The 18,972-nt window shown below is 45.7% G+C and overlaps 1 protein-coding gene across 1 annotated transcript in view; it reads left to right on the top strand.

The window, feature by feature from the left end:
• The window catches only part of LOC105709190 (polycystin-1-like protein 1), a 103,370-nt gene that overhangs the window by 64,130 nt on the left and 20,268 nt on the right, over window positions 1-18,972 (top strand). Inside the window, 11 exon segments of the mRNA XM_064372007.1 lie at window positions 2,375-2,549; window positions 2,551-2,565; window positions 4,353-4,436; window positions 6,410-6,617; window positions 9,039-9,145; window positions 10,201-10,417; window positions 13,438-13,611; window positions 15,356-15,466; window positions 15,559-15,631; window positions 16,519-16,565; window positions 17,641-17,803. Coding sequence (XP_064228077.1) covers window positions 2,375-2,549; window positions 2,551-2,565; window positions 4,353-4,436; window positions 6,410-6,617; window positions 9,039-9,145; window positions 10,201-10,417; window positions 13,438-13,611; window positions 15,356-15,466; window positions 15,559-15,631; window positions 16,519-16,565; window positions 17,641-17,803 — 1,374 coding nt within the window.

Genomic DNA, 18,972 nt, shown 5'->3' on the forward strand with positions numbered 1-18,972 from the left:
TCCCACAAGCAGTGTAAAAGTGTTTCCTTTTCACCACATCCACACCAGCATCTATTTTATTTTTTATTTTTTTTAAATTATGGCCATTCTTGTAGGAGTAGGATGGTATCTCATTGTGGTTTTAATTTTCCCTAATACTTAGTGATGTGGAGTATTTTTTCGTATATTTCTTGGCTGTTTATGTATCTTCTTTACTTTTGAGAATTGTCTGTTCATGTCCTTGCCCACTGTTCGATGGGATTATTTGTTTTTTCTTGTTGATTTGTTTGAGTTCTTTATAGATTCTGGATATTAGTCCTTTGTTGGATGCATAGTTTGCAAATATTTTCTCCCACTTTGTGGGTTGTCTGTTTACTCTGCTGATTATTTCTTTTGCTTTTCAGAAGTTTTGGTTTAATTGGGTCCCATCTATTTATTTATTTTTTATTTTTTTTTATTTTTTGCATTTGCTTTTGGGTCCTGGTCATGAATTATTTCTTAAGGCAATATCTAAAAGAGTTTTCCAATGTTATCTTTTAGAATTTTTACCACTTCAGGTCTTAGATTTAAGTCTTTGATCCAGCTTGAGTTGATTTTTTACATAAATTGAGAGATGAGGATCCAGTTTTATTCTCCTACATGAGGCTAGCCAATTATCCCAGCACCATTTGTTGAAGAGGGTGTCCTTTCCCCACTTTATGTTTTGTTTGCTTTGACAAAAATCAATTGGTTTGAGGTATTTGGCCTTATTTTGGGGTTCTCTGTTCTGTTCCATTGGTCTATATGCCTATTTCTATGCCAGTAGCATGCTGTGCTGGTAACTATAGCCTTGTAGTATAGTCTGAAGTTTGGTAATGTGATGCCTCCAGATTTGTTCTTTTTGGTTAGTAGTTCTTTGGCTATGTGGGCTCTTTTCTGATTCCATATGAATCTTAGGATTTTTTTTTCTAGTTCTGTGAAGAATAATGATTGTAATTTTATGGGAATTGTTTTTCTTATGTTTCTTTTTGGGAGAATAAACCCATGCATATACACATTATTTCCCCTAATTTCTTATACTTGTTTGCATTGTGCTTTTCTTACTTAAATTACGTATTTGGAAATCACTCTGTATGTATTTATTCATCAATATCGTCTTCATTTTTTTTAACTGCTGCGTGCTTCTCCATTGTATAGATGGTCCGTGGTTTATTCAGCCAGTCTCCTATGTATTCACATGGAAGACTTGTGCATACACTGTATTATATGTTAAGGGGAGGAGTGTATCTCCAAGTTAAATTTCTAGATACGCTATTCCTGAGTTGAGCCGTAAATGCCTATGTGGTTTTGATAACTATTGTCACGTTCCCCTCCAGCAGTGTCTGAAACTGCCTATTTTCCCACTACTTTGCCAACAGGATGTACTTTCAAGCTATTGAATTTTGCCAGTATACAATGGAGAAATGTTAATTATAACATGCATTTTATATGAATTAAGTTGGGTATTTTTTCATATATTTAAATCCATTATCCATTTTTTTCTGTAAATTGTTCATATGTGCCCATTTTTATATTGAGTTTGTTTTTCTTGACATTTAAGAGCTCTGTGTATGTTAGGGCTATTTTTAAAATGGTAATTTATCCAGCTTTCCTTGTAAGGCTCTTAGATTTTGAGCCATAGTTTGAAATGTATATAAAAAGAAGTCATTCATGTGTCCCTTAGTACTTGTGCAGTTTGTTTTTGTTATATTTAGATATCTGGTTTGCTCAATTATTATTTTTTATAACATGAGGTGCCCATGTTTTTCCAAAGGGCTACTATCTATTTGTCCCAACACCATTTATTAAAAAGTCTTAGGGGCAATTTTAAAATAAATAGAATATTAAATAGTTTTGCTTTTAAACATAAAAATTAGGCTAAACATAAAAAGTAAACAAAATGATAGGCTAAAACTCCATGGGTCATTGTGCTGTCCTTACCAGAATGGGTTCAGACTCCGGGAGTACTGAAATTTTGCAGGCTGGCTGACAAACTGGCAAGGAGCAGTAACTGGGCTTGAATGGCAGCTAAAGAAACTGACTTAATCTTCTTCCATCCCCACTGGGGTCAGGGGAGTGACCTGTTTAGGGTGTCAGGGGGCACTTGGAACACAAGGCATGCTAGAAACAGTTTTTCTTCCCAATTCTCTGCCATTTCTCAATTCATATTTGCATCCAAGAGCTTTGACTGGGTGGATTTAATCTAAATTTAAATGCTCCAGGGATAGAAAATGGCTAGAATTTGATGTTGTCTTTCAGTTCTTGCTCATCTCTATTTCTTGTCACTGCCTATCTGCTACTCTGTCTGCATTCGAAATGGAGTATGCATTTCTGCAAACCTCACATTGTACTTTTTATTTATGTTTTCTCTTTTTAGATGCCAACGTCGGCTATTTATCCTTACTGGATGCTGACTATGACAGAAAACCTCCAAACAAATATTTAGCTAAGGCAGTGAACTATACAGTACATTTCCAGTGGATCCGATGCCTGTTTTGGGACAAGAGAGAGTGGAAATCTGAACGTTTCTCTCCACAACCAGGAACTTCTCCTGAAAGTGAACTGCAGGTATAGACACACCTGAGAAAGAATCTGAGAGTTTTAGTGAATGACTGCATTGTCTTCCACATTTGGCACTGCCCCTAAAGCCTTTCCTGAACTTTGTCTGTAAGAAGCTAGAGCATTCTTGGTTTGTGCCACTCTCCAGCCTGTCAGTTCTCGTGTAGCCACTTTGTGTGTCAGTCTTGGTTCTCCTATTCTGCGGGCTTCCAAGGAGCAGGGGCTGCTTTATAGACTGTCCTCATGTTCCTCCTTCTGGTGGTGACTGGCATGCAGTAGGTGTTTAGTGTCTGTTGAAGACATGAGTCCACAGATGAGTGATAGATGAATCCATCAGTTTTCTTATTAGAGAAATGCTGACATCTTTTGAGTATGCAGTTTGTAGTCAGGCAGGTGGGACCCCCAGCTCTCACCATGCCCCCATGTTGCCCTGAGAGCCCCTCATCTTCAGAGGACCCTCCACAGCCTGGCGGTGAAGGTGTGCTTTCTGAGGCAAGAAAAGTCTCTGTGCAGATATGAGCAGCCTTCTCAGGAATTTCTGGGAGTATGAGTCATGTCACTAAATTAGAAATTCTTTATCATCTAGCTGACAAACTAACAATTCTATGAGAAACTTACTTAGTTCATTCATTTTTGTTGCCCTTACATTTTCATTAGGATATAGATAAATGATTATTAGGCATATTTAGACACAGAGATAGTCATTTCCTTTTAAAGAACAAGTAAGCCGTAAGACATTAGATTCTGTGGTTTCCTGCTAGGAGGCAAATATATCCAGAGCATGCCATATCAGTGCAGTTCATAGCCAGTTATTGCTTTTCTTATGTTGCACTCTTGAATTTGCCTAATGCCATTGCTAGGAGCGCATCCAAACTTACTGGTAATGGCCCAATATTTTGCTTCAATATTAAATTATTGATTAATGCATCAATGCAATCATTTAGCCTCCATTACATAAGTACTCTCTTCTAGGCACTTTTTTATGAGCCAAGGATTACAAAAATGAGTAACAGGCCAGGCGTGGTGGGTCATTGCCTATAATCCCAGCACTTTGGGAGGCCAAGACAGGTGGAGCACTTGAGGTTAGAAGTTTGAGACCATCCTGGCCAACATAGCAAAATCCCATCTCTACTAAAAATACAAAATTAGATGGGCGCACACCTGTAATCCCAGTTACTCGGGAGGCTGAGGCATGAGAATTGCTTGCACCTGGGAGGCAGAGGTTTCAGTGAGCCAAAATCACATCACTGCACTCCAGCCTGGGAAGCAGAATGAGACTCCATCTCAAAAAAAAAAAAAAAAAATTAATAACACATAGACATAGAACCTGCTCACAAGATAATAAGGTAAGATAGGTTTTATTTTTTAAAAAGGAGAAAGGGTTTATAGTGACTGTCAGGGTGGGATATTTGTAATGCCAGGAGCTGGCACTTAGGCAGAGAGCTTGACTAGTGGCACAGCGAGGCTATGACTGGGACCCGAGAGCCTCAGGCTGCAGCCATGCTGTGGAGGGCTGTCATGAAGTCCACCATGTGCTTTGGAGTCTTGCATCTCGGGACAGCCTCCACGGGAGCCGTGTGTCCCAACACGCAGATGTGAAGAACCCTGGCACATCAGAAGACTTACTCATTTCTAACTTAGGTTTCAAGGGAATCTTTTAAACTGGGTCTTAGTCATAAAGTTATAATTATTACAATCCGCCTTCCTTTTCACATTCCTTTAACCAACGTGCTGTCACACTATCAACAGCTGCTCTCTCCACACATTCTGTATCCTCATCCCCATTTCCCTCCTAGCTACGATCACGTCGCGGCATTCGCTCTCCTAAGGAGAAAGCTGAAGGCCAGTTTTGAAGTGAGTGGCATTTCCAAGTTCCAGAGGTAAGTTTCATTTCCTACATAAAGACTTCATAGACTTTATTTGTTTCACTCAGGTTGCCCACATATAATTCCGGGGTGCTTGATATCCATGTTACTTACTATCATTGTGTTTTTGAAATATGCATATTAGTAGATAATTATCTTTAAATATTATATAATTGAATCTATCTGTTTTGTCTCTCTATACTTAAATTCACTGATGAGAGGTTTATAAATACAAGGAAGTCAACATAGTTTTCATACTTTTAAGTTTAGTTCTAGTTCAGTGTGAATTTGGTTAATTATCATTGGTAGGGTTGGTATCTACAGTGTCAATACTGCCTAAGGGGCCTGTCCTGGATTATGTTTATTGTCATAGCCTAATTATTAATAGCTCCCTCTTGCTCTCTCTGGAGTAACCCATTTTAGGTAATAGATTTAAAATGTACACTATTTTTATAGCCACTTTTCTATGATATGGCTATATTTAGATTCTGAGTTACAGGTAGAGTGTAAGCTGATATGGACAGGAACATTTTCTGTCTTATTCATCAGTGTCACTCTACATTTAATATGATGCTCAGAGTAAATATTTGCTGAATGAATATCTAGGGCAGAGTCTGCATTTCTGGGGTGTTGTGTGTTAATTTTTTTTCTCATTATATTCATGTAACAGGAAACTCTATCTTACTTTATTATTTCATCATTCAAGTTACTTTACGGACTAGTTGGTGGATCAGATAATTAGTAAATAAGAAATTAATTGCTAATGCAACAGATGCTGGGTGCAGAAAAGGTCACTGGCCATTCAGTGAACAGGGCTCGAAGGACAGCAGCCTCAACCATGGGTGACTGCGACATTGATACCACTGGGGCTGGGGCAAACCATGAGGGAAGCAGCCTGGAAGACGTCCAGAGAGAGGCAACACCTGAAGTTATACAGGAGCAGTAGCAACTGGGATATCTTGCCAGAATCCAGAAGGTTTCAGAGTGTTATCCAGGCAGAAGGATGTGAGCACCCTGCAGAGCTCATGGGGCAGAGCTCTGGCCAGGCTGCATCCTGTTCAGGAACTGGCATTTATGCACAGAGCTTGAAATGTGAAAGGAAGACAGACTGTAATAATTATAACTTTATGACTAAGACCCAGTTTAAAAGATTCCCCTGAAACCTAAGTTAGAAATCAGTGGGGAAAAAGAGGGCAGGTGAGAAACCAAGAGCAGAGCCCAGCCCTCAGACGGAATCAAAGAGCAGAATGGCAGGGGGCGGGGAGGGCAACATCCCCATGTGGCATAGGCCATGGTGCCCACCCTCTGAGATCTATCAGAAATCTGTAAGACTACAGTTAGATTAGAATCCCAGCACAGCAGCTTGATATAAATGTCATTCTATGGATCTCCAGGGGTTCAGTGATCTCTCCCCAGCCAGTGTTGGTGCCTGGGAACAGGTAGGTGGATCCTGCAGTTAGGGAACAAGCAGCACCATCCACAGGGGCAGTGGGAGGCAGAGGCAGGGTCTCCAACACACCACCAGCATCTCCTAGCCTTGTTCTGCTAGCAGGAGAGAGAGAGACAGAGAGAGAGAGAGAGAGAGAGAGAGAGAGACAGAGAGAGGCATAATGGCACCTGCATGTTTCAGGAATTTTGCATATTTGTATTGCTTAATCTTTACAATAGCAGTGAGATTGGCATTCTTAGCCATAGTTCACAATGAAAGTTCCTCAGACCCAGCATGGCACAGCCTCTCAGCACAGAGGCTGGTCCGTTACAAGGTTTCTTTGGCCTTGGAATCCATGCTTGTGGGGTGCTGGTCACGGAACCACAGGGCAGCTCCCTGCTTTCAAAGCCCTCCCAACTCAGGCCCCAGCAAGTGTAAAAACATATCAGTGAAGCCCAGCAGGGACTTTTGTTTGTAGGGGCGAGGGGTGGCAATCACTCTTTTCCTATATGTCTATTTTCATGAGCAATTTTCTTTATATCTTTCCTTTTGTTTATAGCCACCCAGAAAACTTGCTTCCCAGTATTTTTATTATGGGTTCTATGATTCTTTATGGATTTTTGGTCACTAAAAGCAGACAAGTAGATCATCATGAAAAAAAGAAATCTGGTTACATATTTCTGCAAGAAGCTCCCCTGCCGGGCCACCAGCTGTATGCGGTTGTCATTGACACCGGCTTCCGGGCTCCTGCCAGGTTGACCTCAAAGGTAGCTTGAGCATCCGGGGCTACTCTTTGATGGTGTCTAAGCAGTGTCAACATCAGAAGTGAGGATTTGGTAATTTGGCTGCCCTGTCTGTTACCTGTCACAGCGGCCCCATCTCATTGCTGGGGCAAGGCTTGCCTGCCCTTTCCATGGCCCTCCCTCTACCTGCACATCTGTCAGGGCGAAGAGCAGACCCCTTCACCTTCTGCAGCTGCTCCAATCCCTTCTCCTTCTGTCTCCACCATGGAAAGCAGCCCCAGGAGATCTGTTCTGTCTCTGAGTGCATCTTTGAGACTCTGAGAATGAGTTGTACTCTTCTGAACTTGGGACTGAAGACAACAGTCCCAGAAAAGCTGGTGGAGGATGAGTGGGGTGGGAAACAGATGTGGTGGAGGAGGAGGAAATAGTCTAGCACTGGGCTGAGTGGAGCAGCAGTGCCGGTGTGGGCTGTGGAGGTGAGTCTGCAGGGGTGGACACTGGAGCCTGGGTGGAGCCATGTGCAATTAGAGGTGTGTGTGACACAAATCCCACAGAGAGAGGGAGGCTCCCTCTGCACTTGGAACTCATGCCCCCATTTCCCGAGGGAGCCATGGTTACTTTACAGAATCCATAGGATTGGGGTGTGGATGAGAAAGAGTTAGATGGGAAGAAGAATGAATGAGATGGGGCACCACAGTGTGGTAGGATAGTTGGGGACACAACACATTTTTTAAGCTTATGTGGCCCTTACTCACCATAAGCCCTTCATCACCAACTGTATATTTAAATTGTCTATCAGAGAAACATACCATACACACAGGAATGCTCTTAAGCTAACAAAGATTATCTACCTACAGCATACCTAAGATTGAGTGGTGAAACTGCAGATGATTTCTGAGGAGTGTCTGCTGTCAGCACCTCTATTTATCATTGCACTAGAAATCCTAGTAGAAAACAATAAAGCAAGAAATAAACAGGAAAAAAAAGGTTCCGAAAGGGAGAAAGAGATGGTTCTTTGTGCAGGATGTGGTTGTCTACACAGCAAGTGGAGAAGCTTCTTCACTCTCATGACTAGCACCAATAACATTTAAGAAACTTGCTGAATTTGTGATTAAGAAAAAATCAGCAAAATAATCTCTATGAAACAGCAATAACTATTTACAAATATATATATTTATATGTTATATATATATATGAATATAAATTTATATTTACATGGAGTTGAAAATAAGAACCTCTTCATCACAGTCAAAAATGATGGAGTGCCTACAAGTAAATTCATCAAACCCCACATAAATACCACATGAAGGAACTAGGCCTGATATGCATAAAAGATCTCAATGAAGAGCTACATTCATGGATGAGAAAGCTGATTTTCCTTTTTCATTTTTCCCAACTTAATCTATCACATTAATAATAATAGTGTGAATTAAATTCTATTCGTATACCCACTTTACAGATGAAAAACTAAGGCATGATGAGGTTGGGTCTAATGAAATCCACTCATAATTCCAGGAAGGTGTTTTGTGGAACTTGACAAACTGAGCCTAAAATTTAGGTGGAAAAGAATACAAGAATACGAAACAATTACAAGACTGGTGATGCCAACTCTCAAGACAAGAACAGGGCAAGGGCCTCCCGACCCAATATCCAGGCTTATTTTGAAACTAGTACCTGAGATCCTGTTGTGACCTCAGGAGAGGCACTGAGGAAGGATTTCTGGGGCAGACTAGAGGTCTTACAAACCACAGAAAAGGGTGGACTGTTTCAAAAAATATTTTGGAACAATAGCTGACCTTGTAGAAGAAGGTACTATTAAATCTTTACATTATACACACAAAAAATAAACTCCAGAACTTCAGAGACAGAAAGGTGAAAACACAAAGTTTAGAAACTAGTCAAAGAAAATATATACTTCCGAATAAGAAAGATTTCCAAAACAGAAATAAATGAAAGCTTGGTAAGTGACATTACATCAGAATTGTTCATTTCTATGTGACAGAAGACACAGTGAGGAATGACAAGCCCAGCCAGATTGGCATGTGCCTCCCCAGGGTATACCCGCAGGTGCATGGGTGCCCCCACCCCCAGGGTCCAGGCTCCTCCGGCATCTCCCTGCCAAGCTGTAGGGAGGAAAATGGTATGCCCACCGTTGTGTTCTTCTGCCCTCATGAGAAAATAAATTCCCTCCCAAATCCTAGTTTGGATCTGGCTTTTCTAGATCAAATAGGTGAGGAAATGGTCAATTCTACCAGGCGCTCTCCAGGGAGGCCTGGGACTGGGCATGCCCCCTCACCCCCTGGCTCCAGGCAGGGACACATCACTATGCAGGTGGTTTTGTGGAAAGGTGGGAAGCTGGGAGAAAGTATGAGGAAGCCCTGCCCAGCATTGCATGGTGTCTGCCATGAAATAGCCTGAGCTCCTACCCCTGTTCTTTGTTTTGAGGTGTATATTGTTTTATGTGGCGACAATGGATGGTCAGAAACCAAGGAGCTCTCCTGTCCAGAGAAGCCCCAGTTTGAAAGGAATTCCAGACACACGTTTATCCTGAGGTACTCCAAAATATTTCACTGCTAAACCAGAATTGGTGTAGCCTTATCACAAAAACAAAACAGTAGAATATAACATTGATCTTTAATACTGAGCATCAATTTATAGACAAACAATTTTATGGTGTATTTTTACAGTTTGTTATTCTGAGTAGATTAAACAGCAAGTTTATGCGAGGTAAAGTTCATAGTTAGTGCTTTCTATGACACTAAACCTGCTGACCTTTTTTTTTTTTTTTTTTTTGAGACGGAGTTTTGCTCTTGTTACCCAGGCTGGAGGGCAATGGCGTGATCTCGGCTCACCGCAACCTCCGCCTCCTGGGTTCAGGCAATTCTCCTGCCTCAGCCTCCTGAGTAGCTGGGATTACAGGCACGCGCCACCATGCCCAGCTAATTTTTTGTATTTTTAATAGAGATGGGGTTTCACCATGTTGACCAGGATTGTCTCGATCTCTTGACCTCATGATCCACCCGCCTCAGCCTCCCAAAGTGCTGGGATTACAGGCGTGAGCCACCGTGCCCTGCCAAACCTGCTGACCTTAATTGGGTTTGTCCCCAGTTTGGAAGAGTGAGGACACATGGTGTCACAAAGATGGTGGGGTTGGAGAAAGAGGGAATTTAACAAGATAGGATGCAAGCACCAGGCGTTTTAGAAAATGTGAAAGGACTGAACGAAATTATTTTTTCTTCTGGTAAATTTCAGGTATGATATTTATTGGTTTGGAGTATTATGTCTTCATTAAGAGAGAAAAGGTTAACTTTAGACTAATCCACACTAGAGACTAATACATGAACGGGATTTGTGTGTTTTGGTTTGGGAAAGCTGGTGGATATTGAAGGCCTGAGTGCAGGGTCACTGTGCTTGATGGGATTTCTCACATTCTGGCCAGGTTCCAGGGGGCTTCACATGTCACCCTGCATGTCAATCATCCGTTGACCTGTCCCTTCCACCCTCTGTGGGCCATCAGTGCCTTGAGGGTGAGCACTGGGGCTGGTGGGATGCCAGGGCCACACCATCACCCACCCAGCTGATGTGATGCTGCTGTGTGTGCCTCCAGTGCTCCTGCCCAGCTGGGCCTGCTGAGGAAGATCTGCCTCTGGCACAACAGCTGTGGGCCCTCCCCGAGCTGGTTCATCAGCCACATGATGGTGAAGGAGCTGCACACAGGATGGGGCTGGTTCTTCCCCGCCCAGTGCTGGCTGTGTGCCGGCCGGCGTGACGGCTGTGTGGAGCGGGAGATCACCTGTCTGCAAGGGGGACTCGGCTTCTGGAAGGTAGGCCCTCTCCGGGTGAAATTTATTCACTCTCTTGTGGCACACCTGGCTGACTGGCAGAGCATGGCACCTGGCTCTGCTCGCCACAGTAGTGTCTTTGAACTCTTCTAAAGTGTATTCCTCTTTTCTTAGTTAATTACCAAGATATCTATATCTTAAATGATACATTCATTAAGTAGCCATCCCAGCATGGATCCATTACCCTTTGCAACTGTTAATTATTGCAGTAATGCTTCTCTGTAATTGTAAACGTAATTCCATAAACATTTCTAGAATTTATGGTTGCTGGTGGTCTGCGATGTCCAGAAGGCCAGTAATTAAAGACTTTGCAGTGCCCTGTGTGTGTCCGGAGCAACCTAGATAACTATCAATAGGGTAATACAGATGCGGTACAGATGTGGTCAGGGCCAAGATGGCAGGAGCTGGCCAAAGTGATGAAATAACAGATACCCTCACAAACTAACCGTGGAAGTTGTGATTTTCGCATGTCCTTTCCGTCTTTCCCTGTATACAAACAAATTTCATACAATTGTGATAATAATGTCACGCATTTTGCACTTTCTTATTCAACAGTTTAGATTAGGCCTCTTCATGAATTTTTACAAAATCATTTCAGGGCTAGATAATGGCCCACTGTGCGTGACCCTTTGCTGAGTCCTGTTGGGCATTTACAGTTTTCTTTCATTTATTGTGGTAATGGGCAACATTGTGGGAACTCTCATGTGTGAGTACTGTGTTCCTGGTGAGTACTTCCCGAGGCTGCATCTCATACCGTGGTAAGAGCCCAGTGAACTGAGGCAGTCTCCTGTGTCACTGGACCTTGCCAGGCCACTGGGTTTTCTTTCCAGCCTGCCCTGTTGCCACCTGCCTTGATGAGAGTCCCAGGCTCAAGACCTTGGCATTTTCAGGCCTGACATATTGCTAAGTTAGTAAGAAACTTGATCACGAAGGATTTGAAACAAGTTTTCAATCAGCCATAGCATGTGGAAATTCCTCAACATCTAGAACTGAAGGTCCATTCAACTGGGGCTTCCCCTTAGATGATGGTCTCCGTATAAGAATGACTATTGAGCTGAGGAACTGGAGTTAACTGTGGGAGACATACATTGCTTATCCCCCAGCTATTGTGCTTGAGAGCTTTTTGTGAGAAACATAGGCTGATTAATTTAGTCACGTATAAGCACTTGTGTGTGCTGCAAATCAGGCATTGCTTGTTGGCTAGTCCATTTACATAAAGAAGGTATATTCTCATTCTGTTAGTACGATTTTTCTGGCATTCGCTTCTGTGCTCTGCTCATATTCCATAAGAGCAGTTCTGTGTATAATTTTGTTTTTTCTAGAACAAAGTTTAGACCCAAGCATTATTTAAATTGAATTGGAACTTAAAATTCAGTGCAGTTCCTAAGCAACATGCTTCCTACTGTGTGCCAGCCACTGTGGGCTACTGAGGACAGAGGTGGAGGCGACTTAGCCCCACTCTCAGTGCACTCAAAGCCCAGCTGAAATTAACTATGTTGCCAGGGAATGTTCTGAGAATGAAGGGATTTTAGGAAGTCTCTTAGGAACACAAAGAAGAACCAAGGAGAGACTGATCAGAAGCTCTGGAGAGAAGGCCTCCTGAGGCTGGGCATGAAGGCATTTGAGAGCCAGGCAGGTGAAGCTGGGAGAAGCATGTGTCAAAGCTCAGGAGGTACCAGGGGAGGGCCAGGGTGAGCCAGAGTCCAGCTTGATAGGAGTGTAGCTGAGTAAGGGGCTGCCAAGGAGGCAGAGGAGGAGCAGTTTTAAGAGGCCGAGAGTGAGGTGCCATCCACCTGCACCCACGCCCACCTGGTACCCAGATAACCAGCTGGGATAGCAGAGCCAGATGGCATGTAGAGTGAGGTGCCGTCCACCTGCACCCATGCCCACCTGGTACCCAGATAACCAGCTGGTTTAGCAGAGCCAGATGGCATGTAGAGGGCAGTGTTGTCCACCTGCACCACAGCCCACCTAGTACCCAGATAGCCAGCTGGGATAGCAGAGCCAGACAGCATGTACAGGGCAGTGTTGTCCACTTGCACCACAGCCCACCTAGTACCCAGATAACCAGCTGGGATAGCAGAGCCAGATGGCATGTAGAGGGCAGTGTTATCCACCTGCACCGCAGCCCACCTAGTACCCAGATAACCAGCTGGGATAGCAGAGCCAGATGGCATGTAGAGTGAGGTGCCATCCACCTGCACCCACGCCCACCTAGTACCCAGATAACCAGCTGGGATAGCAGAGCCAGATGGCATGTAGAGGGCAGTGTTATCCACCTGCACCCATGCCCACCTGGTACCCAGATAACCAGCTGGGATAGCAGAGCCAGATGGCATGTACAGGGCAGTGTTGTCCACCTGCACCACAGCCCACCTGGTACCCAGATAACCAGCTGGGATAGCAGAGCCAGATGGCATGTAGAGGGCAGTATTGTCTACCTGCACCACAGTTCACCTGGTACCCAGATAACCAGCTGGGATAGCAGAGCCAGATGGCATATAGAGGGCAGTATTGTCTACCTGCACCACAGTTCACCTGGTACCCAGATAACCAGCTGGGATAGCAGAGCCAGATGGCATGTAGAGGGCAGTATTGTCCACCTGCACCACAGCCCACCTGGTACCCAGATAACCAGCTGGGATAGCAGAGCCAGATGGCATGTAGAGGGCAGTGTTGTCCACCTGCACCACAGCCCACCTGGTACCCAGATAACCAGCTGGGATAGCAGAGCCAGATGGCATGTAGAGGGCAGTGTTATCCACCTGCACCACAGCCCACCTAGTACCCAGCTAAGCAGCCAGGAAAGCAGAGCCAGAGAGTGTGGGAAGTGCAGTGCCATCCACCTGCACCATAGCCCACCTGGTACACAACTAAGCAGCTGGGATAGAAGCATCAGAAAGCTCACAGTCTCTGCTCAGATCACTGCTTAACAGTCAGGACTTGCTTTGTTGACAGGAATGCCCCATGTCAGGGAACACTTCCCCTGCTTTCTGTTTCAGCTTTTCCATTGCAAGTTCACAGAGTACCTGGAGGATTTCCACATCTGGCTGTCAGTGTACAGCAGGCCCTCCTGCAGCCGCTACCTGCACACACCATGCCTCACAGTGTCCTTCTCCCTGCTGTGCATCTACGCCTGTCTCACTGCCCTGGTCACTGCTGGAGGGCAAGAGCAGGTGAGAGCAATCACTTTTCCTTCTAGCAGCTTCCAGATCCCAGACTATACTGTGGTCCCTTTTTGCCTAAGAAGTGAACAAAGCTCACAGTATCCGAGAAAAGTTTAAACCAGGGAAAGTGAGCCTGGCCACCTGGAGGCCAGGGAAGGAGCAGGAGGGCTCTGCCAGGTGTGGGCACTGGGTGGGACCTGCACAGTCCTGAGTCTGCCGGCTCAGTGGACAGCTGCTGTGCGGGAGCTCGTGCCCCAGAGCCAGCAGCAGAACTTTTCCAGAGAGCCTGGCAGCCGGCTGTCTTATGAGAATGCTCTTGAATTTTATTTTTAAGTTGGTAATTCATTTAGATTTTAAACAAATCCTCTGGACAAAGGAATGCAGAACCATTCTGATGACCACATTTTTCTTCAGGATGCCGTGTGCACTGGCAGCTCTGGTCTGATTGTTCCTCATGAGATGTAGAAAATTAGTTCCAAATCAGTGCCAGCATTTAAAAGGGAGAGCCTGCCTTTCCTGAGGGAAAAACAGCACAGCAGGATGTGGGCTGAGGGAAAACTGACTTGTTTACTACAACATCATGCCCATTCATGCACCCAGTCTGCTCGGTTCACCACTGGGTCATGGTGCAGCTGGAGAATGGGGTGACAAGGTCCGTTTCTGATGTGGGGGTCAGCGATCCATCCATGGGACAGCTGGGCATACTGGCTCCTTTATGACACCATGTATCAGAGAGATCCAATAGCAATTATGGATTGGTGGGATTAAAAACATAACAGTACATAGAATTTGTAAAAAGAGGATAAAGAAATACCATCAGTAGCAGGAAGGGAACAGCTCTATCTGCCTGGAAATGGACCAGGGACTATGGTGAGTAAATCTTTGGTTGGCCTCTTTTTTGAGGTTGACCTCAAAAAAGGTCTTCTGATGTTGTCTGATGTTGGTCTGTTCATTGGTACCTTGTGGGTGTTGATGCCTTGCCGGATCGTAGCCATGATTCAATCCACAGAGCACATGCCTGGTAGAGAGTGGGTGCTCGGCAAGCATTTGTTCAATCCAAAATGATTTGTATAAGAAGAAACAAAGTTATTTCTTTTTTCACTCCTGGAGTAGAAGAGCCTTTGCTGGATTCCTTCTGCTTGTATCCGTCGTATCAGGTCTATATGTAGTTCTATTTTTTTTTCTTAGAACAATATTGAATACCAGGCATTATTTAAATTAAATTGTGGCCAGGCGCGGTGACTCACACCTACAACCCCAGCATTTTGTGGGGCCGAGGCAGGCAGATTGCCTGAGGTCAGGAGTTTGAGAGCAGCCTAGCCAACATGGTGAAATCCTGTTTCTACTAAAAATACAAAAATTAGCTGGATGTGGGTGGTACACACCTGTAATCTCAGCTACTTGGGAGGCCGAGCTGGGAGAATTGCTTGAACCTAGGAAGCAGAAGTTGCAGTGATCCGAGATCACACCACTGCACTCCAGGCTGGGCGACAGAGCAAAACTCCATCTTGATTGATAGATAGATAGACAGATAGATAGACAGACAGACAGATAGATAGACAGACAGACAGACAGACAGACAGACAGACAGACAGATAGAATTCTAACTTAAAATTCATGATTCATCAAGAGAGCACTTTTATTAAATATAATGTATGTATTCATATTACATATATTTGTAATTACACAATGACTGTGTTTTAAGTTGGACTTATATTGGATTGATGTAATGGCTGCTGTTGGTTTGTTGCAGCCCCAGCTGGATGTCAGCCCCTCCCTTGAATCCTTCAGGATGGGTCTCCTGTGTACCCTCCTGGCTTCTCCAGGGGCCCAGCTCTTGTCCTTGCTCTTCAGGCTCAGCAAGGTACCTGCGCTTGGCCTCCTAGCCCTTTTCTCCTGAGCAGCCCCTTTATTGCTGGAGAATGCCCTTGGTGAACCACCTCTTTCCTTCCGCAGGAAGCCCCAGGGCCTGTCCGAGTGGAGCCACACAGCCCCCTTAGAGGAGGAGCACAGACCGAGGCACCCCAGGGTAAATGTGCATTAAAACTCTCAGAAACTCCGTGGGGCTGAGCCTTTTACACCAATCTACTAAGTAGAAATTGTATCTTCTGCTTGCAGTTTGCACTGTGTTTATCATGAGTAACATTGAGCATCATTTCAGGTGTTTAAAAGTCATTTTATTTTCTGTGGTCTGTCCTTTTTATGTGCCCACATTTATATGAACCTTGTAAAATCCTTTTTTTTCTGAGTGATGTATAAACGCTTTTCACCTCCTAAGTAAAGTAGGTCTTTGCCAGATGGATAGTGAATATATTTTCCCATTGATAGTGCCATTTATTTTATTAATTAAACATTTTTCTCAAGCCGCCATGTTTCCTTAGGACAACCTCAAGTGGGTGTGAGAGTTGCCCAAGCCAATACCAGGACTGAAGCATCAACAGAAAGTCCTCATTCTAGCCTTGTCCTCTCAGAAAGGCTCATTCTGGCTGAGTCAGGAAGGAAGAATATTTGCTAAAGAAAGTAGTACCCCTGCCAATCCTTAAGTGTATCCCTGTTTAAATGTATGATCCCAAAGCATCATATATTGGACTTTTTTTTTTTTTTTTTTTTTTTTTTTTGAGACGGAGTTTTGCTCGTTACCCAGGCTGGAGTGCAATGGCGCGATCTCGGCTCACCGCAAGCTCCGCCTCCTGGGTTCAGGCAATTCTCCTGCCTCAGCCTCCTGAGTAGCTGGGATTACAGGCACGCGCCACCATGCCCAGCTAATTTTTTTGTATTAGTAGAGACGGGGTTTCACCATGTTGACCAGGATGGTCTCGATCTCTTGACCTCGTGATCCACCCGCCTCGGCCTCCCAAAGTGCTGGGATTACAGGCTTGAGCCACCGCGCCCGGCCTGGACTTTTTTTTTAATCAGGTTCTAATTCCTGCAGAAGGATATCAGATGCACAGGAAACCTGCAAGGTAAATCAGTCATATGTGCAGCAGCTAATCCTCTAGCATGAAATGCTGACAATTAGATTTCTCTGGCATCCTCCCTTGGCTGCGGTCTGGCCATGGATGGGTCAGGCCCACGGTGAGATGGACACAGGAAAAGATCACTGCAAGGCCTGCTGTGCTGGCTGGGGGCTATTCTCCCTACAAGGAGGTCCGTTTCCCAGGACACATGCCACAGTAGGCTGGCTGTCCAAGTGGGTTAGAGAGAAGGGGTCTCAGCAGATGCCTAAAGCAGGAAGGAGGAGCAGCCCAGCAGAATTTGGAAAGCCCCATGTGTCTACTCAGTAAATACCAGCAGGACTGTGGGAGAGACACTGGCAGCAAGGCTTGGGGTGATTGTTCAGTGAGCTTCTCCACCTCCTTGGGAGGAGGGGGCACAGAGAAGCTGCCCCAGTGCTGGGAGCTCCATTCCAGGTCTCAAAGAGGCCCATGACATAGGGCAGTTTCTAATAGCACAGCTGCAGCACCCCATTGCCATAGAGCTTTTCGGATGTGTGTGATTGCCCCTTCGCTTACATGGGATTCTGCTCCATGGGACATGTGAGGGCACACACAATGCCTTGTTTGCCAGTCCCTAACTCCCTGGTGGCAGATCTGCCGCTCCTGTTCCTGAGGGTGGTATCTCGGTTCGCTGCTCGAAACACAGTGTGCCCCCACCCCCTCCCTGTGCCAAACACCATGCTGGGGCTCTGCACCCTCCCCCCTCAGAGGCTTTGCCCAGCCCATTGCTCTTGGCTGAATTCCCCTCAGTGGCAGGGTCAAGCCTACCAGAGAGCCAGGTGCAATCACCCTGACTACGTGGAGCTGCTGTTAGGCCGCCAACATTTCCCCAGGGGCACCCGCCATCCTCCTAGGAGTATGAAGGAGCTGGCTCCAGGGCCGCCTGTGCCTCCTCCCTCAGAATTCTCCAGAGGCCTGAGCACCACACCCGCCCCTGCCAGGCCCATCCTTTGAGAAGGCGGCAAGCCATATCACTGTTGAGCGTCACATGTGAGGCCCTGTCTGCGGAGACATTAACCTTGGCCTGACCTTGTCGTTCTAGCATCCTGCATCAGCCATTCTCTTTGGGAGTGGCAGGGCCCAAAGGAAGGCGGCAAGTGATAATGGCACAGCCTGTCCAGCCCCTGAGCTGGAGGCCCATGGGGCTGACCACAGTGGGACTGCTCTGATGGGGAAGAGCCACTGCTGCCTGCCCCGTGCTCAAGGTAACTGTGGCTCACAACCACAGCCCCCTTCCTGCCAGTCCAGCAGACCTGCAGCCATTGGGAGAGGCAGAACAAGCAGAGCCACAGTTGAGCCAAATGCCACTGAATCCTCCAGTCTCATCTAAAAACCAGGCAGAGGTCCACCCGAAACGGAGGCATCCAACTGTCCTCCAAAGTCTTGGTGCTTTCTAGCAAGTACTTAACATAAGTTTGGTCATATCTTTTTAAAAGCCAGTAATACGCTTGTAACTTTTTAAAAATATTCTGGAATTTGAAGCTTTGCATTTCTCAATGCTAATGACAGTGAACAATAGTCCCAGCTTCCAATTATGCTGGAGTCTCAGCCGGGAGCTGGTTGAGGCAGGGATTACCCTAGGACAAATAGGGCTGTGTGCAGGGAGATTGAATCCTGCTGTAATCCTAGGAGGACAGCCAAATCCTGGCAGAGAGAAGACTGGTGGGCCTGGCCTGGCAAGCGTGTGTGGCTTCAGGATCCTGGAGCCACCTGGTGCATGAGGAGATGATTTTCTTGAGACTCCAGCTCAGCCCAGGTCATTGCGTACTGGATTCAGGTGCTTCTTCACAGTGGCTGGCAAGGCCTGTGCGTGCAGCCGCGTCTGGTTGGACCCATGCTGCACAGCACCTCACACACAGTGGGGCACAAGAAGGATCTTTTCTGTGAGTGAACAAGCTTCAGGCAGGTGAGCCTTCAGTGTAGGCACCAGTATCAGCAGCGGATCAGAGGGCAAACTCATCCCAAAGACCGGCCACCCTCCCAGACAAGCTGGACACGTGGCCTGGGCTGGAAGGGAGCACTCAGAAGTGCAAGGCTCACACTGGCAGACCAGCCACCGATGAGGCTGTAGTGAAGGTGTGTCTCAGGACGACTCCACTGTCCCAGCCACAGCCCACATTCCTTGATTTATATTCAACCAATGTCCCCGGTTTGTCTAATACCAGCTTCCCAGTAAGAGCTCCTTCGTTGTTGAAAGGTATTGTGCTCGGTTGCCCTAGGTTGACATGGCATCTGCCTCTAAGAGCGGTCGCTAGAAACGGGCTGAGATGGCTGCATCTGAAGGCATGAAGACCGTATGGGGCAACCCTTTCATCCTGTACCTGGCCCTGGGGAAATCAACAGCAGAGAGGGAAGGATGAGGACTGCAGGGGAC

Source organism: Aotus nancymaae, unplaced genomic scaffold (assembly GCF_030222135.1).
Source record: "Aotus nancymaae isolate 86718 unplaced genomic scaffold, 86718_ANA_hifiasm-v0.15.2.pri h1tg000260l, whole genome shotgun sequence".
Classification (NCBI taxonomy): Eukaryota; Metazoa; Chordata; class Mammalia; order Primates; family Aotidae; genus Aotus; species Aotus nancymaae.